This window comes from Eleginops maclovinus, chromosome 15 (genome assembly GCF_036324505.1).
Source record: "Eleginops maclovinus isolate JMC-PN-2008 ecotype Puerto Natales chromosome 15, JC_Emac_rtc_rv5, whole genome shotgun sequence".
Classification (NCBI taxonomy): Eukaryota; Metazoa; Chordata; class Actinopteri; order Perciformes; family Eleginopidae; genus Eleginops; species Eleginops maclovinus.
The window spans coordinates 1862609-1887184 of record NC_086363.1 but is presented as its reverse complement, the minus strand read 5'-3'; the positions used below and the strand labels follow the sequence as shown (position 1 = coordinate 1887184).

At 40.7% G+C, this 24576-nt stretch overlaps 2 protein-coding genes and 1 pseudogene across 8 annotated transcripts; 1 reads left to right on the top strand and 2 right to left on the bottom strand.

Annotated features, from left to right (window-relative positions):
* Positions 1-52: 52 nt before the first annotated feature.
* LOC134877048 (uncharacterized) lies at positions 53-11877 on the bottom strand. 5 transcript variants are annotated; one of them, XM_063902402.1, is made up of 9 exons: positions 11503-11877; positions 11178-11270; positions 10932-10999; positions 10559-10810; positions 10409-10423; positions 9935-10024; positions 9821-9849; positions 2176-2244; positions 53-773 (listed from the first exon to the last, which is right to left on the bottom strand). In XM_063902402.1, coding segments are annotated over exons 3-9 (585 nt in total). In that variant the 5' UTR covers positions 10933-10999; positions 11178-11270; positions 11503-11877; the 3' UTR covers positions 53-644. The 5 variants fall into 5 exon arrangements, with proteins under 5 accessions (XP_063758472.1, XP_063758474.1, XP_063758469.1 ...); XM_063902404.1 differs by having other exon boundaries at positions 11178-11267; XM_063902399.1 differs by having other exon boundaries at positions 10932-11270.
* Positions 11878-14049: 2172 nt separating this feature from the next.
* LOC134876484 (uncharacterized) lies at positions 14050-19327 on the bottom strand. Of its 3 annotated transcripts, XM_063901429.1 has the most exons (7): positions 18953-19327; positions 18382-18720; positions 16309-16560; positions 16022-16177; positions 15898-15926; positions 15641-15750; positions 14050-14612 (listed from the first exon to the last, which is right to left on the bottom strand). In XM_063901429.1, the coding sequence occupies exons 1-6, from the start codon at positions 19011-19013 to the stop codon at positions 15673-15675; spliced, it is 915 nt and encodes a 304-aa protein (XP_063757499.1). In that variant the 5' UTR covers positions 19014-19327; the 3' UTR covers positions 14050-14612; positions 15641-15672. The 3 variants fall into 3 exon arrangements, with proteins under 3 accessions (XP_063757499.1, XP_063757498.1, XP_063757500.1); XM_063901428.1 differs by having other exon boundaries at positions 14050-15750; XM_063901430.1 differs by having other exon boundaries at positions 14050-15750; positions 18382-18717.
* Positions 19328-20206: 879 nt separating this feature from the next.
* On the top strand, positions 20207-22454 carry LOC134877202 (cytochrome P450 2K1-like; annotated as a pseudogene).
* The last annotated feature ends 2122 nt before the right edge of the window (positions 22455-24576 follow it).

Below are 24576 nucleotides of genomic sequence, written 5' to 3'. Positions count from 1 at the left end.
AATAATACTAATAATAACTAAAACAAATAATAACTCAAATGAATATTATAAATATTATTCTTAACATTTATGATTATTTGTTTTATGTCATGTTATTTTATTCAGGAAAAAACTTGACAATAATACAAACAAAAAGCAGAAACCCTGAGAGGTAACACTTGGTCACTGAGTTCGATAAATTGCCTGACATCAAGTCAACAAAGGAAAACACATTATACACAATCTCTTATGAGAAAACATATCCATTGCTGATTCCACATTTACTGTTTACACCCTAACCCTACAGCAAGCCCCTCTGCACAGAAAGGCTTCTGACAGCAATACCTCCTGAAAGCGTTCACACGAATAAATGTGACGGAAGAACTGTGTGATTATATGTTAATGTGAGAACCAAAAAAGCACCTTTCATATTTACACACTAACAATAACAACCATACAGTATGCAGATGATCTTCCTTTATATATCCATAACAGGGGCTTTAATCTGGGATTATATACATTATTATACATAGGAAATACCCCGCAGGAGTTTGACAGGGGAGACATCTTACCCAAAGGTATCAATGAATATCAGAAACACAGTGAGTGAAATTCTAGCTAGTCCCTCAAAGAATAAAAAGGACATGAGCTGTCACTGTTGTTGCTTATTTGTTTGGTTTGTCGATGGTAGCGTAGATGTTACTGGGATCAGCGAAGGTTCCAACAGAAAGAGAAGGAGCTTTCACCGTGCTATAGGTCACTACATCATCTTCATCCCCCTCCTTACTCCGAACCTGGGAAACAAAAAGGGAACAGCGACACGCATTAATGGCACGACCTGATTTGACCTGGGACAATACAACACTTTGTAATTAAGAAACATGACCGTGCAAAGCAGAAACCTGACACTGAACAACTCCATTCAATACAACTAAACCTACAAGAACACAACACCATGAATAAGGGTGAGTATGATTTTCCACTTGCTGTTAAACTTCTTTTCAGACGTCCATGTCCCCGGGCCTCAGAATGAAATGGACCCTTTAACCTTTTTAATCCAGATCCATCTGCTGGTCAAAATATACATTTCAATACTGCCAATACACATCAGCATTTGCTGTGCTTTGTGTATATTAGCAAATGCTAGCATGCCATGATATTGATTATATATAAGATTGTATGTTATAAGCAGAAGTACATTAGCAATGTCAAAGAGTGGTGCAAGAATGAGCCCTGGGTCAGCATTTTAGCAGCTCTTCAGTTTGTCTCAAAGTCAATGTTTTTTCTTGACTTGTTTTTGGTTAGGTGCCTGGAATAAGGTCTTTGGTTAAAACAAGCATTAGATTTTCATGTTTGGTTGTAAGACATAAAAGAAACCCAACAAATTTCGGAGGTTGTAACACTTTTGAAGATAGATCACACTGACCATTAGCTGCCTTTAGATTAGCCCTGGTGACCTTGGGGTAGTTTGTTTATAGTCTAACATCACACTTTTTTTACTTGCAAATGCATTTCCCTTCAACTATTTGGAAACCCCTTTGCTTTTAGTCGGGGAGGTCCTTGTTATGCCAACTTCCGTCAGCCTGCAAAAATACATCATGCCTGCAGAGCTCTGATTTCAGCATGCTAGCATTAAGGGTTTGGTTAACATGTTGCATGCTTTTAGCTTAAAACACTACAGCTGCAGGATTAAATAGTGAGACATTGTCAGGGTTGGGGAAACAGGACCCAAGTGCAGTAAATCCAGGGGAAGCAGGTAAGGGTCAAAAACAAAAAGCGAGCTTTATTCAAAAGCTGTTGATGAAAACATGAAGCAAGGGGAACACAGGACATGAAAAACACTTAGCTCCAGACATGAAGGGCGACAGGAACAGGCAGGTATCCTGGACAAGATCAGGGAAGAAATGACGACGACCGAACACAGACAAAAGGGGAACAGGGACTAAATACACATGGGTAATCACAAGACGAGAGACAGCTGGAAGGGGGAGGAGAAACACAGGGGCAACAGGTGAACACAATGACACAATCAGGTACAGGAGGGAAACGCAGACAGGAAGTGAAGCTTAACAAGAAACAAGAGGGGAAACATTTCAAAATAAAGCACACAACACAGAGACATGACAGACACGAAACAAGGATCATGACAGACATTTGTGCTATTTCAACACCTGTGTAACCCATCAGACATCTCACCTGGGCTTTGCTGCTGTTGTTCTTGCTGTAGCTGACAGAGGCGTAGGACACATCCTCTTTAGGACCCGCCTGCACAGAGAGGACATAATGGTTGCTAAGTCACGTGTCAGCACTGCAGTTTAGCGGCATCATTGTACTTCTCCTTTTTCTCTGTGGTAAAAGCAAGTTGAATCTATTTAGAGAAATACAACCAAACAGCGCTTCTTCTACTGCTATGTTTAGATCAGCGATACTCAACCCGCGGCTCGCGAGCCGCATGCGGCTCCTTTAAGACTAGTTGCGGCTCTTTTAAGTCCCACTTAAAAAAAATAAAAATCTCAAAAAATCTTTAAAAACGAAAAACAAAAACATTGTCAGCAGAATTCATCAACATTTCATTATCACTCACAAGTCACGTGTATTAAGCCGCCCCTCCCCCCTCCCTCTGAACAACCAATCACAAACAGGGCCGGGGTGGGCCATTTTCTCAGTCCGGGAATTTAATTCAAATTCAGGCCACTCTGATATGGAGGAGGAATTTGAGTCCATGAAAAGATAAAACAAACAAAAAACAATTCTCTCTCAATGCTTTTTATTTGTTTTAAACAAAGGTATATAATACTTTGCGTCACTTTAACAATATATAATTCAAATTCAAATAAAATAAAGATAATGATAAAGAAGAAAAGTTATTTCACAAATCAAAGTTATTTCAAAAATCAAACTGCACATACTGTATTTAAGATTAAAACAGCAAAAGTTTCCTCAGCAAAGTGCTTGTCTTTGCGAATTCGTTAATGACAGTGTCATTGTCAATGGACATCAAAATGTCCTTTTCAACACACATGAGCATAAATGCATCAAGGAGTTCCTGCGACATTGAGCTTCGTAGCCTGGTTTTCACACATTTTAAGGCAGAGAAGCTCCGCTCGCATGCAACCTGGGTGGTTGAAAGAGTCAAGAGAAACTTATAAGCCAACCCGATTACATGGTAAGCATCTGTGAGGAGGTTATATTGTGTGAGGATCAAGTAAACGCAGATAGCACAGTTTTTGCAAGAAGAGCATGTCCTGCTCTCCAGCTCAAATTCTGGCTCCATGTATGAAATTCCACTACCCTCCTCATCAGTCTGTGTGACCTCTCTTCCTGTCCTGACCACATAATCCTCCAGAGGAGACTTTTTCAGTCTCTCCCACTGGGATGCCAGGCTATACAGCTCGTCATGCAACCTGCTGACAGTCGCTCTGTCATCAAACCTCAATACACACTTGCTTAACTCTTGCAGTGCTGTACTGGGGATTCCGTTTTCCCTCAACTCAGCAAAGTTGTTTGGGTCAAGGCAAGCAAAATCTGAGGCAAGTGTTGCATTGGCTGCAAACCTCCTGTTGATACTGCCAGCAACTGTGTCCAGAATAACATTATGGACCTTGACCTCAAATGCAGTATAAGGTGAGACTGGTGGGTCATCTTCCTGGAGCTCTCCTGGCATTCTTTTCTTTTTTCTGAGTCGTTTTTCTGGGAGAGAACTCTCCACAACAAGTTCACTGTCTGCCTCTTCCAGTTTCTTGTTGGCCCAACTCACAAACACATCAGCTGCTCCTTTAACTCCCTCAAAGTCCCTGGCAAATGTTTTGAGGCTTTCCTCTGTCCCCTCAACCAAACGCTGAGCTGACAAAATATTCATCCCATGTGTCTGTAAATACTTGGATAGAGGGGAGGTGTGCCTGAAGATGCGGAGGAAAATCTGGGCTGTGAGTACAACCTCATATCTCAAAAGGGTTTCCACATGCCCCTTTGCTTTGGCCCTGACCACTGACTTCATAGTGTCATCCGCTTCAATTGCCACCAGGGTCAACAAGAGGTCAACATAGAGAGCATCCCTTGGATCGCCAAAGCTCCCAAACACCTTTGTAAGGGCCTGATCCTTAGCCCACCACCTTGTAGCTCCTATTGGAGCCAATTTCCGGTGACGTCTGTCCTCACTCATCTCCTCCCACTTTTGCATGCGTTTCCACGACTCCTTCAGAAACACTGCCACATCATTCAGAATGGAAAAAAGTGATGTGCTTTCAACCACACTGCCTGTTGTGTCTGTCAGAACAAGATTTAACACATGGGCATAACACCACATGTGAATCTGTGTAGGAGCCAGTTCAGAGAGCAATGCTGAGAACCCCTGATATTGGCCCTGCATATTGGCAGCACCATCAGTGGAGTTGCCCACACATGTGCCAATATCAATGCTGAGATCATCCAAAGTCTGTTTCAACAGGTCAGTGAAATGCTGACCTGTGGACTTCTCACAATCCACCACAGCAACCAGTCGCTCATGAATCACATCTGTCACATACCTTAGTATGACAGAACATTGGTCTGTGGATGACACATCCTGAGTAGTGTCTATCTGTACCGAAAACATGCCTGCCTCTCTGACCTCATCAGCGATTCTGCGTTTTATCAGCATTTTGAGTACATCCACCACTTTGTTGACTATGTCCTTGGAAAAAAGTGTCACAAGAGACCCTCTTCCTTTTCCCCCACTGTCATGGTGAATTTTGCTTTGCTCAATGCAACTGCTAATGTGTTGCTGAAGACAGGGATCATATCGGCCCAAAAGCAGTAGCAACTCTAAAAAGTTGCCATGATTGACTGCAGTGATCTCTAGGGTGTGAGCAGCCTCTGCCTTATCCCCTCGATAACTAAGACCACATTTTCCAATGACTTTAACCACATCAACAATGCGTTCCATTACCTGGCGCTTCTGTTTAACTTTCTCATGATGTAAAGACATCTGTTTGCCTGCCAAAAGGCTGTTTACATTTGCATCTTTAGCCATCAGAAAGTAAGCATCTGCACAATTCCTATGTATCTTACTTTGTTCTTGCTCTTCAATGCGCTGATGGATATGTTTCCATGCCTTCATACCACCCTTAATGAAGGGATTGTTTGTTTTAGCAGGTGGCGCAAATGCCAAACAAACAGAACAGTACAGTGATTCTGTTTTGTCACTGAAAGTCAACCATTTGCGGTTGGTGCCTTGTTTGTTGTAGAAAACTTTGGCTACAGGGGGTGTTGTGGGTGGCTGAGGATGGAAACTAAAAAACATTTGTAGGTCTTGTCTCTGAGGACGAGAAAAATAATCAAATGCCTCCTCATCTATGCTATTGGCTGCCTGTGAGATCTCCTGCTGCACTCCTGCTGTTTCTAAGGTTCCTCGAGCCTCCCTCTCAGCATCTGACTCTCCTATATTATAGCAATTAGTCACATAGACAATTATTGATTAATTATTGATTGAAGTGATTACTTATTTCATTTGGGCTTATTTTGATGCATTTCAAGTAATTAGTTCGTTTTAAATCCTGCTACCTGTTTCCTCTGTGGTCCTGGCCTCTCCATGCCTACTGCATTCTCCTTCAGACTGCACCTGATCCTCTGAGGCTACAGAAAATGTTCATTAAGAGTTGTCTATGTTGCTAGAAAACATGACACACTTTATTTATCCTTTTATTCACTGATTAATTCATTTATTTATTTACTGTAATTGTGGTTGTGTTAAATGATTTGCATGATTTAGTCTACCACCCTACCATGGTTTTCTTCTCTATGCCAATATTTTACATCACAAATGTCTATCTTGACTAACTACAGTATCTTCCTCTACCTGGCCCTTCAGTAGTCGTGCCCTCCTTGGGATCATCAGTAGCACTGGAAGTGGTCTGCTGAGCTGTTGCTAGAAAACAATCGATAACAATAAAAGAATATATTTAATAGTGAGTTGATAACCACAGTGTGCGCGCCTCTGTGGAAATGCACGATATGACGGCGAGACGAAATAGGTTACAGTTGCAGAGGAGATAAGCGTGACAGCACATTTGAAACTGTTTGTCAAAAAATGGAAAAATGGAATGCAAAGCAAGTGTTCGGTTCGTTTACACACAGCAAGCACGGGACGTGAACATCTCTGCATCTGCATTCGTGCTCAGTCCGAAATGGATAGAAATCGACAAGAAAACAGATTCTTCCTTTCACATCAAAGCGTCGTGCCCGCGCGGTGTCCGGATAAGTGCTCATTGCAACTTGAAAATAGAACAGTCTATTCCCTGCACGGGTCTGAGCGGGCTCAGCTCACATTATAATAAATGGGAGGGGAAGGCTTGAACATGAAACATGATGCTGATTCCCGCGTCATAGAACGCGGATAGAACGCGCGTGCAGACTCTCCAGTAATTAAAAAAGGCAACTAAACACCCCAACGTGCTCGCGCTGCCCCTGTTCCTGCACACGCGAACCATGTACAATATTTGCATACAGCACTTCTAAATAATGATATTTATTTTAATTGCATGTTTGAGATGCATTTAATAACAAATATCAAACAACAAATGTGATCGTCCCTATTTAATATTGCGTTAGTAACCACATGTGCGCGCCTGTGGGAATGCAGGCTACAGTTGATGAGGAGATACAGTGTGATAAAGCGTTAAGCAATTGTTCATCAGAACTGGAATGTAAAGAAAGTGTTCGGTTCTTCTTTGAATATAGGAATACACTTCTAAATCATATAAATTGTGAGATTTTACATATTTAACAACAAAAGCAGTCAGATGACAGTTGAGTTGACATTGCAAACGTTCGCCACGTTATAGCCTATTTGATCAAATTCACAACCAGGCCTATTATCCATATCTCTCAGTAACCTACCAGCTTGTCTTGAGAACATATCTGTCAATTTGGCACATTTGGCTGCCACCTCCTGTCTTTTTTTAAGCTTAGCCCTCTCCGTTCCACCTGGCCTCTTTCTACCCTCCTTCACTGACGCGCTCTGTTTCGCGCCGTTGTTATTTAAAAGACGAGCCGTGGGCCAAACCATCTGAAACATTTGGGAGGAGAGAATTCCCTTACATGGTAGAACCTATTTAATCTGCTGTGATGCAGCAGGCGGCTGCGCTGCAATGGTGAATTTATGCAGACTACAGTTGAATTGATATTAATGCAAGAATAAGATAAGTGACAAAAATTAGTTACAACTATTTTCCCCATGGGCCAATCAGGCCAGGTCGATGGTTTGGGCCGGGAAAGGTCCCGGATAATACCATTGCCACCCCGGCATTGATCACAAATGATTTCAGGTTTCCCGCTCTGATTGCAGGTGCGCGAGATAATTGCTCCGTCACACTGAGAAAACTAGCTTACAGCACTACGCAAAAATGGCAAAGGAATATAGGAAAAGAAAATATGAAGAGGAATATCGAACATTTAAAGAGGACTGGGAACTCGAGTTTTTCTTCGTCTCCACCGGTTCAGGAAAATGCATCTGCCTGCTTTGTGATAACGTCATTTCACAATTTAAAAGGTCCAATTTGCAGCGCCATCACGACACAAAACACCCGAAGTTCAGCACCGACTTGTGGAGAGCTGAGGGCGGAAAAGCTGGCGAGACTCAAACAGAACCGAACTGCTCAAAAAAACTTATTCCACACTAATACGAGTGAAAGAGCAACAGAGGCATCCTACAAAATCACACATGAACTGATGAAAAAGATGAAGCCATATACTGATGGAGAAATGGTGAAGGATTGCATACTGCTGGCTTGTTCAACGTTGTTTCCTTAGAAAAAAGACCTGGAACGAGATCAAACATTTCAGAGAATATTGCACATACTCTTAAGGACAAACTGTCATCCGCTGAGTTTGTCAGCCTTGCAATGGACGGAAGCTTGGATATCAATGACACGCCACAATTACTCAACTTTATCCGAGCCATCAACAGTAAGTTTGACATTACAGAAGAACTGCTTGACATGGTTTCACTGGAAAATGGAACAACGGGCATTGAAATAAAAAACGCTGTGCTGGAAACATTAGAAAAGTTTAACATTGGACATGAAAAAATCACAGCATTCACAACAGATGGCGCACCGGCGATGCTTGGTAAGAGGAACAGAGCCGTGGCTTTGCTGAAAGAAACGCTGAAAAACGGCGGGGTTGCTGCTGAGGGTATTTTCTCATACCATTGTATTGTGCATCAACAAGCCTTGTTTGCTAAGTTCAAATGTCTGAATGAAGTGATGGCAAATGTAATCGAAGTGGTTAATTATATCAGGGCCACCTAAATCAAGAAACCACCTACATTTTAAACTGCTGTGTGAGGAGTTTAACACTCACTATGGAGATTTGGTGTTACACACCGAGATCAGATGGCTGTCTAAAGGACGTATGCTTGCACATTTCATGGACCTGCTTGAACCCCTGAAATCCTTCTTTGTCGGCCAAGGGGAGACTTCCCGATTTTCCTTTTTGAATGATAAAGAGTGGGTGCAGTCTGTTGCAACCGAAACAGATTGAGTCTGCAGCACACAACAGAGGCCCTTCGGATCGCCGTTTCCAGCGCAGAGCCCGACTTCAAATCACTTGTGCGGCAGGAGTGTCAGAAATCACATTGAGTGTGAAGTAAGTAACATTACTCTTCTGACAACCCCTGCTGTCTATAATCTGCTGTTATATGGACTGTGATGATCAGTAAACATGCTGTCTGTTATCTGTTGTAATGGGCAGTGATGATCAGCAATGTGTGTTTTGTGGTTGCAGTGAAAATAATAAATCACAGTTATTGCACTGTACATTATGCTTTTCATTCCTTAGTAACATATTACTATTATCCATATTCTCAAATGCATAATGCTTTCAGGGAGGAAAGGAGCGTTTTTGGATTGTGGCTCTTGCAAAAATATTTTTTCGTCAATGTGGCTCCTGATTAGGACAAGGTTGAGTACCACTGGTTTAGATAGTAGTGGGTGTAACTTTGCAATGGGTGTAGTGGAAAGTCTCACTATGTTTTCTGGACTGGGCTGAGTCACTGCAGGCTCAAGGCCCTGTTCCTGCACAAATACACTGTAGTTAAAGTCTGACATTCAGATCAATGGATTCTTATTACAGAACTGTGTGCCTTGCTGTTAACGCATATCCACTTACTCTGCTTCATGAGCTAATTTCTTAGTATGGTAAAGATTTTTGCCAGGTCAGAACCAGATCCGGTGACACCAGCAGAATCAATAAACTGATCAGGAAAGCTGGCTCGGTCATCGGCATCAAACTGGACCCTTTTGAGGCTGTGGTGGAGAGGAGGACTCTGAACAAACTGCTATCCATCATGGACAACCCCCCCCCCCCCCCCCTCTCCACCTGCAGCTGGACAGACAGCGGAGCTCCTTCTCCAACAGACTGCTCCAGCTCCGCTGTCACGAGGACAGGTTCAGGAGAACATTCCTGCCCTCTGCAATAACTCTGTACTATAACTCCCCTCTGGCTGGCAGACCACTCACTGCTCCATAGCCTCTCTGTGAACTGGACTTAACATGCACTCCTTCACACTCAACATCTACATCATACTGATTCACATTATTGCCTTTTTGTACATTTCTATATTTCTCATTTTTATTTATATTTTATTTTTTAGTTCTAATTATTTTATTTGTTTTGCTCCTCTTTGTTTTTCACTGCTGCAACGAAAAAACTTCCCAGTTTGGGATAAATAAAGTACTTCTGATTCTGATTTTGCTGAACTTTACTGCAGCAACCAGGTAGTTTCAATACAACACTACTGTTTATTTTAGAACCACAAGCACTCTAGTAGTTGGAAGAAGAACAAACAAGGGTTAAAACTCACAATCCTGTCATCCATATGTGTTCGGTCCCCTGAAAAGTAAAGAGTCAACTTCAGTTTCCACACTCAAAACTCAGGGATATGAGAAAGTCTTACTGTGAGATTGAATGCTCTCACCTTTAGCTCTCTTCCATCTGATGACCGCCACAATGGTAATTAAGAGCGCTGCTAAACCCACAGCCACAAGGACGTACCACCACCAATCAACTGGAGGGAGAATAAAACACTCATTTCAGCTGCAGTTTGGAAACATACTTTGCAAACTAAATCAGTTTCTGTCTGAGTCTCAATTTGAATGTCTTTCAAAAAAGCATTTTCCAGCGTATTACATCCATTTTCACAATGGATGTAATACGTTGTTCAAGGGGCCATATTCTACTCATCTTCAGGATCATATCAGTATTTAGTGTCTCCCACACTGCACTGCCTCCTTTCACCCTCTGTCTGAAACCAGAGCCCAGTCTGCTCTGATTGGTTATTTGGCCGGCTCTGTTGTGATTGGTCAACCACTTAGAGATACTTTATATCCTCATATGAGTGTGTGTGTGTGTGTGTGAGAGAGAGAGAGAGAGAGAGAGAGAGAGTCACTACTTGCTGATGTGCTTCCTTTTGGTGAGGATTCAAAGAAATCACAAACACAACACAAGGTAAGACAGACAAACTTCAGCTTAACATCTGAGGAGACATGAGACATCATAATGTAATCTTCAAACTTAAATATAATCAATAAATCAAATGTACCTGTTTTCTCACACGAGGACTGGGGGCACGCATCTAAGAGCAGAGTTTCTCCAGTCTCAGTAACTGTCACGCTACACTTCAGCAACTTTTGATTAAGATGAGAAGCAAGTATCACCCTGGATGAACAGGCATCTGCTCTTATCTCCACATCATCCTGATTCCCCTGGTACAGCCACTGCACTGTGTGTTGACACTCGTATGTCCTCACAGCACAGAACAAGGTGACGTCATCATTGTCTTTATCCTGAGTCACTGAAAATATACACATTGTGAGAGAAAAACAAGAGTAGACTTAACTTCAGCACTGATATCACAATTGTTGTTTCAGTCTATTGACAGTATGAGAGGGAAACATTATGATGTAAATACTCACTGTCAATAACAGACAGGAGAACATTACAGTCTGGACCTTGTTGTAGTCCTCCTGGTTCTGGATACTGTCTGCAGGTGTAAAGACCAGCATCCACAGGTGTGACATTTTTAATAACCAGGGAACATTCTTCTGTCAAATGGAGTCTGTCTGATATAGCTTTGTAAATGTCACTTTTAATCTGCCCATGAGCAATCAGCTCATTTGTTGTTCCACCATCACGACTGTAGATCCAGGTAGTACTCTTACATGTATGCTGAGGGTTTATCACATTTCCACAAGGCAAAGTGACATCATGTCCAGCTCTGACAGTAAATGAGAGGGTATTTTTTCCAGCGACTGCTGTTGAAAGAAGAGAAAGAAAAACTAATGAAAGCAGTTTCTTTACAGGTGTGTGTGTGAGGGTGATAACACATATAAACAACAACATCAAATGTCCCGTCTCCAAGAATCCCCCCATCACACTTTGTTCAAAACAGACACCAAACTTGGCCGCTCCACTTAAATGAATTGAAACTATTCACACACTTAAAGTAATGTTTCTTTAAGTCATGTGTGTGTTTGTTATCCTCACCTGTACACTGAAGCAGCAGTATCACAAACAAAGTGGCTTTAATCCGTCTGAATTCAACCATCGTGTGTCTCCGTCTCTGCCTCTCGCTCTCACACCCTCAACTGACGCTTCTGAACGAATGATTGTGTAGAAGAGAGAAAGATGTACTTCCTGTTTTAAGTCAAGTGTCGCTTCCTTTTTGTGACTTCCGCAGCACTTCATCTCTCTGAATATCATGCAGATATCTGAACAGCTCAAACAACAGTTATGGTTCAGTGTGGATAATAAAGACTCATTAACAACATAAGCTCTAGGTCAAAATGTTAAAGTCTCACAGAAGGAATATTTAGAGTATCATCGGAGAGTGTTTGTGAGCGTCTCTACTCACCCACCCACCAAAACCACGTGACATTTGTCTTCTAATGTGGTGTTTCAGAGTCAAATACGTTCCGCCTATAGCCTCAACCGGTGTTCCCACAGTGCTTTTGAAATGGTATTCTATGTTTCCTTACTTTCTGGGGATAGAATTTGCAATTGACAAAGTTATTCTTAATGCAGTGGGAACCACAAGGAGCAAAATAAATATAAATGCACAGATAATATTTACCTCTTTCCATCGTTGTTCTGCATTACATTCGTGGCACTAACGTCAAGATGTCCTAAAAATACAAGAGGACGTTTAGTTGCAAATACATTTGTGCAAATATGGTGCTAAGGTGATGTTGAAGCAGCTCATGAATGCAACTGTGGGTCAAAGTCCCCGCAACTGTGGGTCAAAGTCCCCACTCGAGAACACGATTGGTCAAAATTCAAGCCAACATCCTCAGAGGGCCTTGTGGGCTGTGCAGAGGGGGAGCGAGACAACCAAACAGAAGTACACTCCTGAGTAGTCTGATCTTAAGATAACGGTATGGACGGTTTAAGCATTGCCTCTCTAACAGAAATGCTTACTTGTCCCTCGTGGCGGTATGAAATCTTTGTAACTAAGCTCCATGGGTGACTAAAGAGAACTTGATACAGAGCTGGGGGCGGGACCCCGTTCATTCTAATGAGAGTTGGTCAGTGACACATGATGCCAAAACGGCCTGCCTCTCGTGACCAAAAGTACCCGTGCCTGAGCCAATAGAGAGTGTGTACTTGGGTTTCACTCAAGCCCCGCCTCCAATCTGCAGCTTAGAGGCCAATCTCGTCTCAGTCAAATGAATGGAGGTCAAATCACTCTGGATTCAGCTATCAGCACATTTTACAACTTTCAGACTCTAGTGATTTAAAGAAGGGCAATAAAAGTGTTTGTACTGGTTAGTGAATTTAAAATATATTGTGATGTCACAGGGAATATATTTTTGATAGTGACTTATATTTTGACACAGTAATTTCTCAGATTGGGGTATGATGTCACTTCCTGTTCTGGGAATAGTCATTTTTCAGTTGTTCAAGGTGAAGGTCACATGTCAGCTCAGCTCCTCTGAACATTATCTTTCCATTTTGGTGTGGCATTGCCAATAAGTACATTTGTGTTGATTAACCTGTAGAAAGAAGGAGTTAATGAGTAAATACATAGTTTAGGCGAACTTTTCATGAGAAAATAAGTTAATTCATGTGGACACAGTAATGCAGTTATTGTACTGGAAAAGATGTGTGACTCAGCTAATGTTAGCAATTCCTGTGTGTGATTTACCATTGACCTTATTAGCATGGAAGCTAAGCTAAGTATAGCATTTAGTGACTTATTTGTCCTATCTATCTGTATAGATATTTGTAATACTTACCTTATTATTTGGTGCTTATCTGATGTTTAGATATTGGTTACACTTACCTGCTGTATTTGTATTTATTTCAGTTTTACCTTCTTTTCAATAAACCTCGCTAACTACAAGACCTGCCTCTTCCTTGGGGGATTTGTTGAAGAGATGAGTTTAGCTGGCTGTTAGCTTTAAGAACAGTACATATATAATATATATCTGCTGGTATACAGACGTCTCTTTCCCAGTGTAAGTTAATGGGAAAAGTATTTTGGGCCCAATGATGTCACGGACTGACACCAAAGTTGTAGTACCACCGTTTGGCCACCACAGACACAGACATTTGTTTCACTTCCTGGGGCTTTCTATGCTCATGATGATTTCCTTTAGGTCACAGTTCATGACCTTACCCATGTTTATGATGTGTTTACTACAACAATTTAGGACACCTGAAAAATGATAGTGGGAGACATTGCAAAACTGAGCTTGTGGGAGCATGACACGTTTGAAAAAAGGAGTTCACCAATCGACCTTTGGGGAACTCCACATCCTTTGTCCATGCATTTTTTTGGAACCATTGAAATGTTCTCTATTTTTTTACCTGATTTGAATCAAACTGGTATTGTGTTGGAAATGTAAACAAGAAGCTCCTCTGGATTATGTCACACAGAAATAATGAATGTCAGCTTTGGTGTTTGATGGACAGGAACAACAGTAACACAGACGAAGAGGTGTTAAATTCTGCATCCTGAAGAATTCAGTTTGTAGAATTTAAGAAATCCTATCTAATGCCATAAAGAAATAACCTTATTAATAATAATAATAATAATAATAATCCATTTTATTTACAGAGCACTTTTCTAAAAACTCAAAGACACTTTACAGAGCAACAATTCATAAATCATAATTCAAACAACACACTTAATATATTTAAAACACGCCATTAATTTACAGATTAAAAGCAGTTTTGAAAAGGTGAGTTTTGATTTGAGATTTAAACAGGGTGAGGTGGGGGCAGTCACAGATGTTTTTGGGGAGTGGGTTCCAGAGGGAGGGGTTGGCGACAGAAAAAGGCTCTGTCCCCCCCAGGTCCGGAGCTAGGTCCTGGGAGGGAGTGAGAGGAGGTTGGCGTCTGAGGAGCGGAGGCTGCGGGAAGCAGTGTGGTGCTGGAGCAGTTCTGTGAGGTAGGAGGGGGCCTGGTGATGGAGGGCTTTGTGGGTGAGGAGGAGGATCTTGAAGTGGATGCGTTTTGGGACGGGGCGCCAGTGGAGGTTCTGCAGGACAGGGGTGATGTGGTCATGGGAGCGGGTGTGGGTGAGGAGACAGGCGGCAGAAGTCTGGATGTACTGGAGTTTATGGAGGAGTCTGGATGCTGCACCACAGACGAACCTTCCACATTGCATGAGTGTGTATTAGGCACTTTAATTTACAGATTATATAAATCTCAGTTAGAACACAGAGACTCTGTTGAGGCTGAAAGCTCATTCAAACCCTAACGATAAAATGTACACAAACATATTGAACCAACAGCAAACACGTTTACAGCAATGTAATAAATGAACAGCAATTATTGTTTTGTGTTAAGATATTATCCATCAAAAGCAATGCATTGTTAACATGTCTAAGTAGAAGACTATGAAGACTTTAATCTAACAACCAGGAAAATATTCAGGATGATGATACAAGGTTTTGCATTTAGTTGTTTTAGATCCTACAATACTCAGTGTGGTGCCTGTTGCCACTCATTATCACCAGGAGTTGATACTGTGAGGTTTAGATACCCGCTCCTGTGCCGGTGAGGTCACCTTAATACCCTTTGCCCAATAGCGCCATCCAGTGCTCACAAACAACAACAACAACATGCAAATGAGCACAACACTCAGTTAGAATAAAGAGACTCTATTGAGGCTGAAAGCTCATTTAAACCCAAACGAACACAAATCACACCACCACTGAACATGTTCACAGCAACGTGTTACATTCTGAGTGTGTGTGAGTGTGTGTGTGTGTGTGTGTGCATGAAGGGTATCATAAAACTTGGATAAAGCTTAAACTGGAAACAGAAATCACTAATATCTCATTAGACTAAATGTTTTAAATGTTAGCTGCTTTAAGACGGACGTTTTCCACAACTAAGGAACTACTCCTGATTATGTCACAAGTTTTAGGCATTTATTTATCACGTTTTGTTAAAGAGACCTAAAGGTAATTTAAACCCAGACAAAAATAATGAACATGCCAAGAGCAATGCTTCAAATCATGATGACTGTGTGTGCGTTCGTTCCTGTGAGTGTGTGAATAAAGAGTTTTAAAAACTAGAACAAAACTTAAGTTTTAGTTTTTAAAATGATCCAATTCAGACATACTTTCAACAACTACTGAGACACTTCCTAATATTATGTGACGAGCTTCCTTACTTTTCTTTATGAGTTCATGCTGAACCTGTGGATCAGTGGAGTCTAATGGAGGCAGAAGGTTCTCCAACGTTTTCATAGGTCACTGTACCTTCATCTTCATCATTATGCACCTGTAAAAACAAACACACTTGAGAAACCGATATAAAATAGAAGAACTACATCCCCTTTTTCTGCAGTAGACACTAACATTCTCAATAATACTATCAGTACTGCTTTATTGTTATTGTGAAAAGTGCGTTTGACTTTCAGAAACTCACAGCAGCATCATCCGTCTGTGCTCTGTTCGCTGAAAAGACAAGAAAGAGTAAACTCAAGTTTCAAGGGTTAATCCGGCTTTATCTAATACTGTTTGAATAAAATGACATCAGTGAATGTTCTCACCTTTAGGTCTCGTCCGTATCGTGACCGCAACCACAATTATTATGAGCGATGCTAAACTGACAGGCACGATGATGAGCCTCAACCAACCTGGAAAAACATCTAAAATATTTTTTGGAGAGTCTGGCGGGGGAATACTTGTCCCTTTTGGTTTGCTTCCTTTTGGTGAGGATTCAAAGAAATCACAAACACAACACAAGGTAAGACAAACTTCAGCTTAACATCTGAGGAGACATGAGACATCATAATGTAATCTTCAAACTTAAATATAATCAATAAATCAAATGTACCTGTTTTCTCACACGAGGACTGGGGGCACGCATCTAAGAGCAGAGTTTCTCCAGTCTCAGTAACTGTCACGTTACACTTCAGCAACTTTTGATTAAGATGAGAAGCAAGTATCACCCTGGATGAACAGGCATCTGCTCTTATCTCCACATCATCCTGATTCCCCTGGTACAGCCACTGCACTGTGTGTTGACACTCGTATGTCCTCACAGCACAGAACAAGGTGACGTCATCATTGTCTTTATCCTGAGTCACTGAAAATATACACATTGTGAGAGAAAAACAAGAGTAGACTTAACTTCAGCACTGATATCACAATTGTTGTTTCAGTCTATTGACAGTATGAGAGGGAAACATTATGATGTAAATATGGTTGGGATACCACATTTTTAAAATCACACAGGGATACACTTGCTTGCCCCATTGCTCATCTGATCAACCTGTCAATTAGGCAAAGCACTTTTCCAAGTTCATGGAAAACAGCAGTGGTATCTCCAATCTATAAGTCTGGTGATAAAACCATGGTGTCAAATTATAGACCCATTAGTATACTATCAGTAATCTCCAAGGTATCAGAAAAATGGGTGGCAGAACAGTTGAAAAATCATCTAAACTTGGGCCACAGTCCTTTACACCCAATGCAATTTGGATTTCGTACAAACCACTCTACAGATACAGCTAACTGTTTCCTCCTTGAAAACATCAAGTCAAAATTAGATGAGGGTGGTATAGTAGGTGCAGTGTTTCTGGACCTTAAGAAGGCTTTTGACACAGTGAATCACCAGACACTTTTATCTAAATTATCTTATTTTAACTTCTCAGCTGAGGCCATGAAATGGATGGAGTCCTATCTTATTAACAGGAAACAGAGTGTACATATAGGTAATTCTTATTCATCATATCTGGACTGTAATATTGGTGTACCCCAGGGGTCAGTACTGGGCCCTATCTTGTTTAGCTTGTACATTAACGACTTACCTTCAGTTTGTCCCTCTGTTAATATACAGATGTATGCAGATGATACCGTTCTTTATGTGCATTCCAAAAACAAGCAACAGGCTGCATCAAAACTAACTGAAACACTGGTACATGTTTCTGACTGGCTAGAAAGGTCATATCTACATCTTAACATTAATAAAACAGTCTGTATGTTCTTTTCTAAGAGATCCTCAAGTGCACCACAGGCTGATGTCTATATTAAAGGAGAAAAGCTCATGGTTGTGTCTGATTTTAAATACCTTGGCATCATCCTAGATTCTAACTTAACTTTTAAAAAGCATGTTAAAAAGGTGGCTAATACCATCAGATATAATCTGGCTAATTTTAGACATATAAGGCCATACTTAACAACAGAGGCAGCTAAACTTTTTATGCATGCCATGATCTTTTCTCACATATCATACTGCTACACAAGCTGGTCCCAAGCAAACATGACAACTCTTAAACCAATAGAAACCCTCTATAAGCAAACTTTAAAAACACTAGATCAAAAACCTATCAGTTACCACCACTGTCATATCATTACAAAATATAATTTATTTAGCTTTGACAGTTTTTTACATTATCTAGATGCCTGTCTTATTTTTAAAATATTACATGGGCTTGCACCTCCTCCACTGGATGAATTTGTTCAACAGAAGAGCAGCAGTGGCAGGGCAACTAGGGCAGCCACCAGGGGAGACTGTGTTGTACAGTACAGACATAGTAAATTTAGCCAAACAGTCTTCTCAGTTCGGGCCCCAAATTATTGGAACTGCCTTCCACACAAAATCAGAGACAGCACCAGCTATCAGTTATTTAAAACAACACTTAAGAGATGGATTAAAAACAATCAAAACTGCACTCATTAATAGCTGTCTTAATTCATTCTAGGCCATTTGTATTTATTCTGTCTTTACTCTTTTGTAATGTGTAAGTTGATGATGTGTTGACCTGCCGGGGGACTACGGACGAAAATTAGCTTTGGCTAACTCCGTCACATTTACGTTTTTAGTGTATGTTTACATTGAGAATGTTAATTAATGTGCACTGTCCCTTTTCAAATAAACAAATAAATAAATAAAATAAATACTCACTGAAAATAACAGACAGGAGAACATTACAGTCTGGACCTTGTTGTAGTCCTCCTGGTTCTGGAAACTGTCTGCAGGTGTAAAGACCAGCATCCACAGGTGTGACATTTTTAATAACCAGGGAACATTCTTCTGTCAAATGGAGTCTGTCTGATTTAGCTTTGTAAATGTCCCTTTTAATCTGCCCTTGAGCAATCAGCTCATTTGTTGTTCCACCATCACGACTGTAGATCCAGGTAGTACTCTTACATTTATGCTGAGGGTTTATCACATTTCCACAAGGCAAAGTGACATCATGTCCAGCTCTGACAGTAAATGAGAGGGTATTTTTTCCAGCGACTGCTGTTGAAAGAAGAGAAAGAAAAACTAATGAAAGCAGTTTCTTTACAGGTGTGTGTGTGAGGGTGATAACACATATAAACAACAACATCAAATGTCCCGTCTCCAAGAATCCCCCCATCACACTTTGTTCAAAACAGACACCAAACTTGGCCGCTCCACTTAAATGAATTGAAACTATTCACACACTTAAAGTAATGTTTCTTTAAGTCATGTGTGTGTTTGTTATCCTCACCTGTACCCTGAAGCAGCAGTATCACAAACAAAGTGGCTTTAATCCGTCTGAATTCAACCATCGTGTGTCTCCGTCTCTGCCTCTCGCTCTCACACCCTCAACTGACCCTTCTGAACGAATGATTGTGTAGAAGAGAGAAAGATGTACTTCCTGTTTTAAGTCAAGTGTCGCTTCCTTTTTGTGACTTCCGCAGCACTTCATCTCTCTGAATATCATGCAGATATCTGAACAGCTCAAACAACAGTTATGGTTCAGTGTGGATAATAAAGACTCATTAACAACATAAGCTCTAGGTCAAAATGTTAAAGTCTCACAGAAGGAATATTTAGAGTATCATCGGAGAGTGTTTGTGAGCGTCTCTACTCACCCACCCACCAAAACCACGTGACATTTGTCTTGTAATGTGGTGTTTCAGAGTCAAATACGTTCCGCCTATAGCCTCAACCGGTATTCCCACAGTGCTTTTGAAATGGTATTCCCTGTTGTCTTTTTTGCATTACACTTGAGGGGATAATGTTTATCACATACTGAAAAGATGAGAGGACTTTTTAGGAAGTTGAGTCGCAAATGCATTTGTGCAAATATGGTGCTAAAATACAGCTAAAGGGGATGTTGACACATCACATAAATGCAACTGTCATTCCAAGCCCACACCCACCACAATCTGACGCAAATGGTGAAATATGTTCATTGTGGTGGAAGATTGCTAATATTTTAGTGGTTTGAGAATTAGTCGCAGTTCAGTGTTATTTGCTGAGGAATTGTTTATGAGGTGTTGCGCTCTGATGATGAGCAGACACACATGGGAGTTCATCATGTTTGTTTACACAATACATGATTACATTCATTAAACTGTGATTTTGGTGTAACGATGTGTCTCTACATATTACAATACATATCAATACCAAATGGATCACAATTTCATTAAATCATCGTGTTGGCATTGAGAGCAGTGCAGTTTGTTATTACAGTACTTTAACCTACAAGGGCAAAGACTAGGGCTTTATTTTCATTGCTCTGTCACTACAAATACAAATGGCAGAATGCTAATGGTGTAAGCCCGGATATGTGGCTGTTTGAATATAGTTCACAGTTCATGACCTTGCTATTCTTTCTGACTTTGAGAGTGAGGGTTGATTGCATCCGTTGTTTCAGCACCAGCACAGAACAACATCTGTTTATGTTTATGTTAAAAAGCAGGACATATGGTTGAAGTTGTCGTAGAGCAACGTCAACATAAGGAGGTGTGGGTGAATGAGGGGCCAGCAAAACACACAGACTGTATGGTATGAATTGAATTGAAGTGCAAACGCTGTCAAAGGGTTGTAAAACCTTTCTAGGACCGAAACCTGTGAATCACAAGGGAGCCAAGCCCCAAAACATACTCTGCTTTACTGTCTATTTTCTAAAGAAAAATGACATCATGCTTTATTGAAGAACACTTGTAACTAGAGATTGAGACCATAAAGAAGTAATAAATAAAGTGAGATGTAAGGTCATGTTTCAAACACTTCAATTCATAGACTTTACATGCAGTCATTGGGGTCGGCACACCAGTGAACACCGCTAGCAATTTAACACAAGCTTATATGTGTAATTATATTATTTGCCCAACATAACTGCCTCATATTTCAAAGAGCACAGAGCACCAAGAGAAATATATTACGGGGTTCAGCAATACTAAACGTATGGTAATAGAAAGTTATGGCCATAATGAACTCACTAGCCGTCAATTAAATTGTAAAACATGATTGTATAAGAAGTAACACCATTTGCGCTTATCTAGTGATGTAGAACATTGAATGATCAAAGTTCCTCCAAGGATAAAACAATCTTGGATGGTTCAACATATTAACCACACAAACACAAGCATTATGCAACAAGCGTTCTTTTGTATGAGGTTCCTTTCCTTCATCTTGTGATCTGAAGCTGGAAGAGGAGACAAGATAGACGAGCAGCAAGACCACAAGAGCCCCAAGCAAGGAGATGGAACTGAGAGACTGGAGAAACAGATCTAATATCTCCATGATTTTAAGCATCCTCTGAAGCATTTGCTTTGTGAGTGTTTGAGTAGGGAGGTAAGTCTTTTGAGACTTTGAGTGGAGAATATACAAGGGAGGGACAATCTGTGAAATCACCAACTATCGTAACCTGCAAATAGTTCTTCTTAGGTTAGTGCTTTCTCTAATTTGTTAGCCATACCCCTACTCAGTAACCTGCTGCAGCTTGACCTCAAGAGACCGTACCACACATATTGTACACAGGTGTACAACATGTTCCCACAGTTCTCTAAATGGATTGCTGACAGAACAGTTTTTAACAGTTTGGTTTGGCCATTTGAAAACTGAACCTACAGATTATCAGTCGTCTGAAAGAGACCCTTATGCCACAGACTCGTGGACGCCTTTCTGGTCAGGAAGCAAAATCTAGAGGTTGGAAAACATATACATGTACATCAAAATTGTTTTCAAAGAAGAGTAATACTTGAAAGCTGTGCAAATGTACAAAGAATTCAGCTGCTTTGCTTTTCTTGAGTATGCATTTTTTTAAGTAAGAGTTTAACACGACTAGAAGATAAATGCCATATTTATTTGAATAAATGCTGATATGTATTTATTTATCAATCTGGGATTACAAACAGTCACTCCCATGATGACAACCTTCATCATCAACCATGAATCCGTTTAGTGGTGGCACTGACACAACATCAGCTACACTGAGATGGGCATGTTTGTTTATGACAGAATATCCCAAAATGTGAGGTGTAGGAGCTCAATATATTCCTAACTTTAAAAGACAATCACAGTGGTATTTCAGGAAATGTTCTTAATGAAAACAGAACCTTTCAAACTCAAGTCCATGAGGAGCTGAGCAGACTGAAAGGAAGCTGTCAAGTCCAAATTGAGGACAGGAGGAACCTGTCCTCCATGAAACACAGAGACTGGCAAGCATTAACCCAATGGCCATTCTTCACAAAGCTACCCAAAATGTTACCTTCCAGGGTCACTTCATTAAGAAGGTCCAAATGAAACAACACCCAAATATTCATCCATACTCATGTTCATGCTATCAAACAAGATCTGACAACTTTTCAACTCTGCATACAGGGGACTGCAGTAACGCCTCTGTTGATATCTGTCCTGTATGATGACACAGCTTTTATCCTTCTCACATGGGCAGTTTGTGTTTGTCATGTCTTTCTCTGCAGGTTTGTGAACTAGTGCCTCACTTCTGGAGAGAGTCTGGCCAAGATGGAACTCTTCCTCTTTTTCACCAGCCTCCTGCAGCACCTTCCATTCACCCCTGCTCCAGGAGTTTCAGAGGATGAACTCGATCTGAATCCATACATGCGCCTAACCCTCGACCCAGTACCGCATAAACTGTGTGCTGCCCCTCGAACATGAGGAGTTAAACAGGAGTGACAAAGTTCAACATCACTGAAGTAATTAGGATAATAAATATGGATTGGATAGAAGTGCTTATGTGAAAGCAATCAAAATGATTCTATAGCTAGAATTGGTCATTTATGCACAATCATTCTAAATAAATGACGTAATGTATTTCTTGTAACTTTAAATATAAAATTCAAATGCAATTATTTAATGTGCACAATAAAAAAAGATTAAGATCTCTGACCTTTGTTCTGGTAACTATTTAACTTACAGTTTTACATTTTCCAAAGTTGAGTAACACAGTCAAACATAGGAACTCGCCTCATCAAACGCGTTTCAAAATCAAGGCTGCAAATCTTCCTGGTGCAGCCCTATCCACCAAAAATAATATGTTTCTCAAAAGGATAATAATCAAATCAGTGGAGCAATTTTTGACTTACGTCCTGTTTCTCATTCCAGGCCGTTACTTCCTCCCTCTGTGTTTTCCTGCCATGGTCAGCGTCTGCCCCGCCCCTGATTGTTTCCACCTGTTCCCACTCACCTCATGCATAAATACTCCTGTTTCCCCCTGTCCAGTGTCAGTTCTCCTTTTGTTAAGTTTTGTCTTTTTCCTCCTTGTGAGCGCTTTTTGTTTCTCCTTGATACCTACCCTGGAAGAAGGATTTTTCTGTTCATCTTTATTAAAATACATTTTTGTTACATTAAAGACTGTCTCTGGGTCGTGCTTTTGGATTCTCCTGCTTTGAGTCGAGTTTGTGACATTGAGCCCGATGGATCCTGGCATTGTCCTCTTGGAACATGCCCGTGCCATCAGGGAAGAACAAATCCATTGATGGAATAACCTGGTCCTTCAGTATATTCAGGGAGTCAGCTGACCTCCTTCTTTGGGCACATAACGTTGCTGAACCTAGACCAGACCAACTGCAGCAACCCCAGATCATAGCACTGCCCCCACAGGCTGGTGACCTTTTTTTTGGCCGGGCAGTGTGTCTCGCTTTTTGTTTACTGAAAAGTGAAGAAAAAAAAACTTAAATCTGCAATATTATTTATTTGTAACACTTAGCAACCAAGCAAAACTTACTTTGTGGTGCTGATGACACTGAGAAGAAAATATGCTCAAAGAGTTTAAGTGAACTCTGAGAAACTATGAATAAACCTAACAACACATTAGCATTGCCATGTCCATGTTCTGCAGGTGTTAGCACCAACATCACCCTCCTGTAAGCTTTGTTTTAACCTTAAACATCGCTCTGTCTGTTGGACTCAGATTTGTAGTCATCACCAATTGTTGTTGTTTTTAACATCAAATGCATTACCTTTGTCCCTGACTAAAGCACCATTAAATGAGGCTGGGTGAAAGTTGACAGAGAGCAATACAACTTTATATGGTAAACTTTGCCACCAAGTCATTTGAGGGAAGCTATGCATTTGACCCAGTGAGGTTGATCATTTACAGGGGTTCAAAATATCTTGGTTGCAAGGTTATGTTTGGTCAGCTGGTGAGAACGGAGCCGTTTCGTCTCCCCATCTCTATGTCCGTCTGCTTTTCAAATATAGCAGTTTGGACCAACTCTAACTCTCTAGAATGTTACCTATCTTGACACTTCAGAAATGTGCATTGTTACAGCAGAAAGAGCCAAAGACAGCTTAATGTTACACCAAGATACTACGAAATACATAAACACAAGAAGCACACAAATGCAGAATACACAAAAATAAAAGGATAGCAGCCAGATATATATTGCAGTTATTACACAGGGGCTGTTATAGTCAGTGATGTTATATGTGGGGGGGTCTGACCGCTGCAGGAAGTAACATAGTCAACAGGTTTCACTGATGTTATCAAGGATGTTAGTAAGTAACTGCTTTAATTCCAAGTTTCATGCAGTTTATAGTGCAGCAGTGTTATCACAGGCAATGCTCCAGCAACAGATCTTCTGATTTCAGAGCAGAAGCTAAGAGAGACAATACATTTTTTCTAACTTTTTGCTGCAGATAATATTCTGTTTTGTTTGCATTTGCTTGCAACATTAGGGATGTCATGAAACCAGAGCTTTAGAAGCAAAGCCAATTTCAAAATTCCATTTCGTGTTCACGCACATATAGATTTGTTCGAGAAGTCGTTCAAACATGAAACATAAAAAAAGGAGCTTTAGATGAAGCTGGGTGAAGGGTGACAGATCACACACTTTTATGATGATCTTTGCCACTAATCTCTGTTAAGACCTGAGA

Bases quoted from the DNA above. Each gene is read 5' to 3' on its own strand.
- LOC134877048 (XM_063902399.1), bottom strand. From the start codon at position 11,563: ATGGTTGAATTCAGACGGATTAAAGCCACTTTGTTTGTGATACTGCTG. The intron at 2,245-9,820 runs GTGAGTTTTAAC...CTCTCTGTGCAG, and splicing joins CACATATGGATGACAGGATT to GCGGGTCCTAAAGAGGATGT. The intron at 774-2,175 runs GTGAGATGTCTG...TTTGTTTCCCAG, and splicing joins ACAACAGCAGCAAAGCCCAG to GTTCGGAGTAAGGAGGGGGA.
- LOC134876484 (XM_063901428.1), bottom strand. From the start codon at position 19,013: ATGGTTGAATTCAGACGGATTAAAGCCACTTTGTTTGTGATACTGCTG. The intron at 18,721-18,952 runs GTGAGGATAACA...TTCTTTCAACAG, and splicing joins ACTGCTGCTTCAGGGTACAG to CAGTCGCTGGAAAAAATACC. The intron at 16,561-18,381 runs GTGAGTATTTAT...GTATATTTTCAG, and splicing joins TCTCCTGTCTGTTATTTTCA to TGACTCAGGATAAAGACAAT.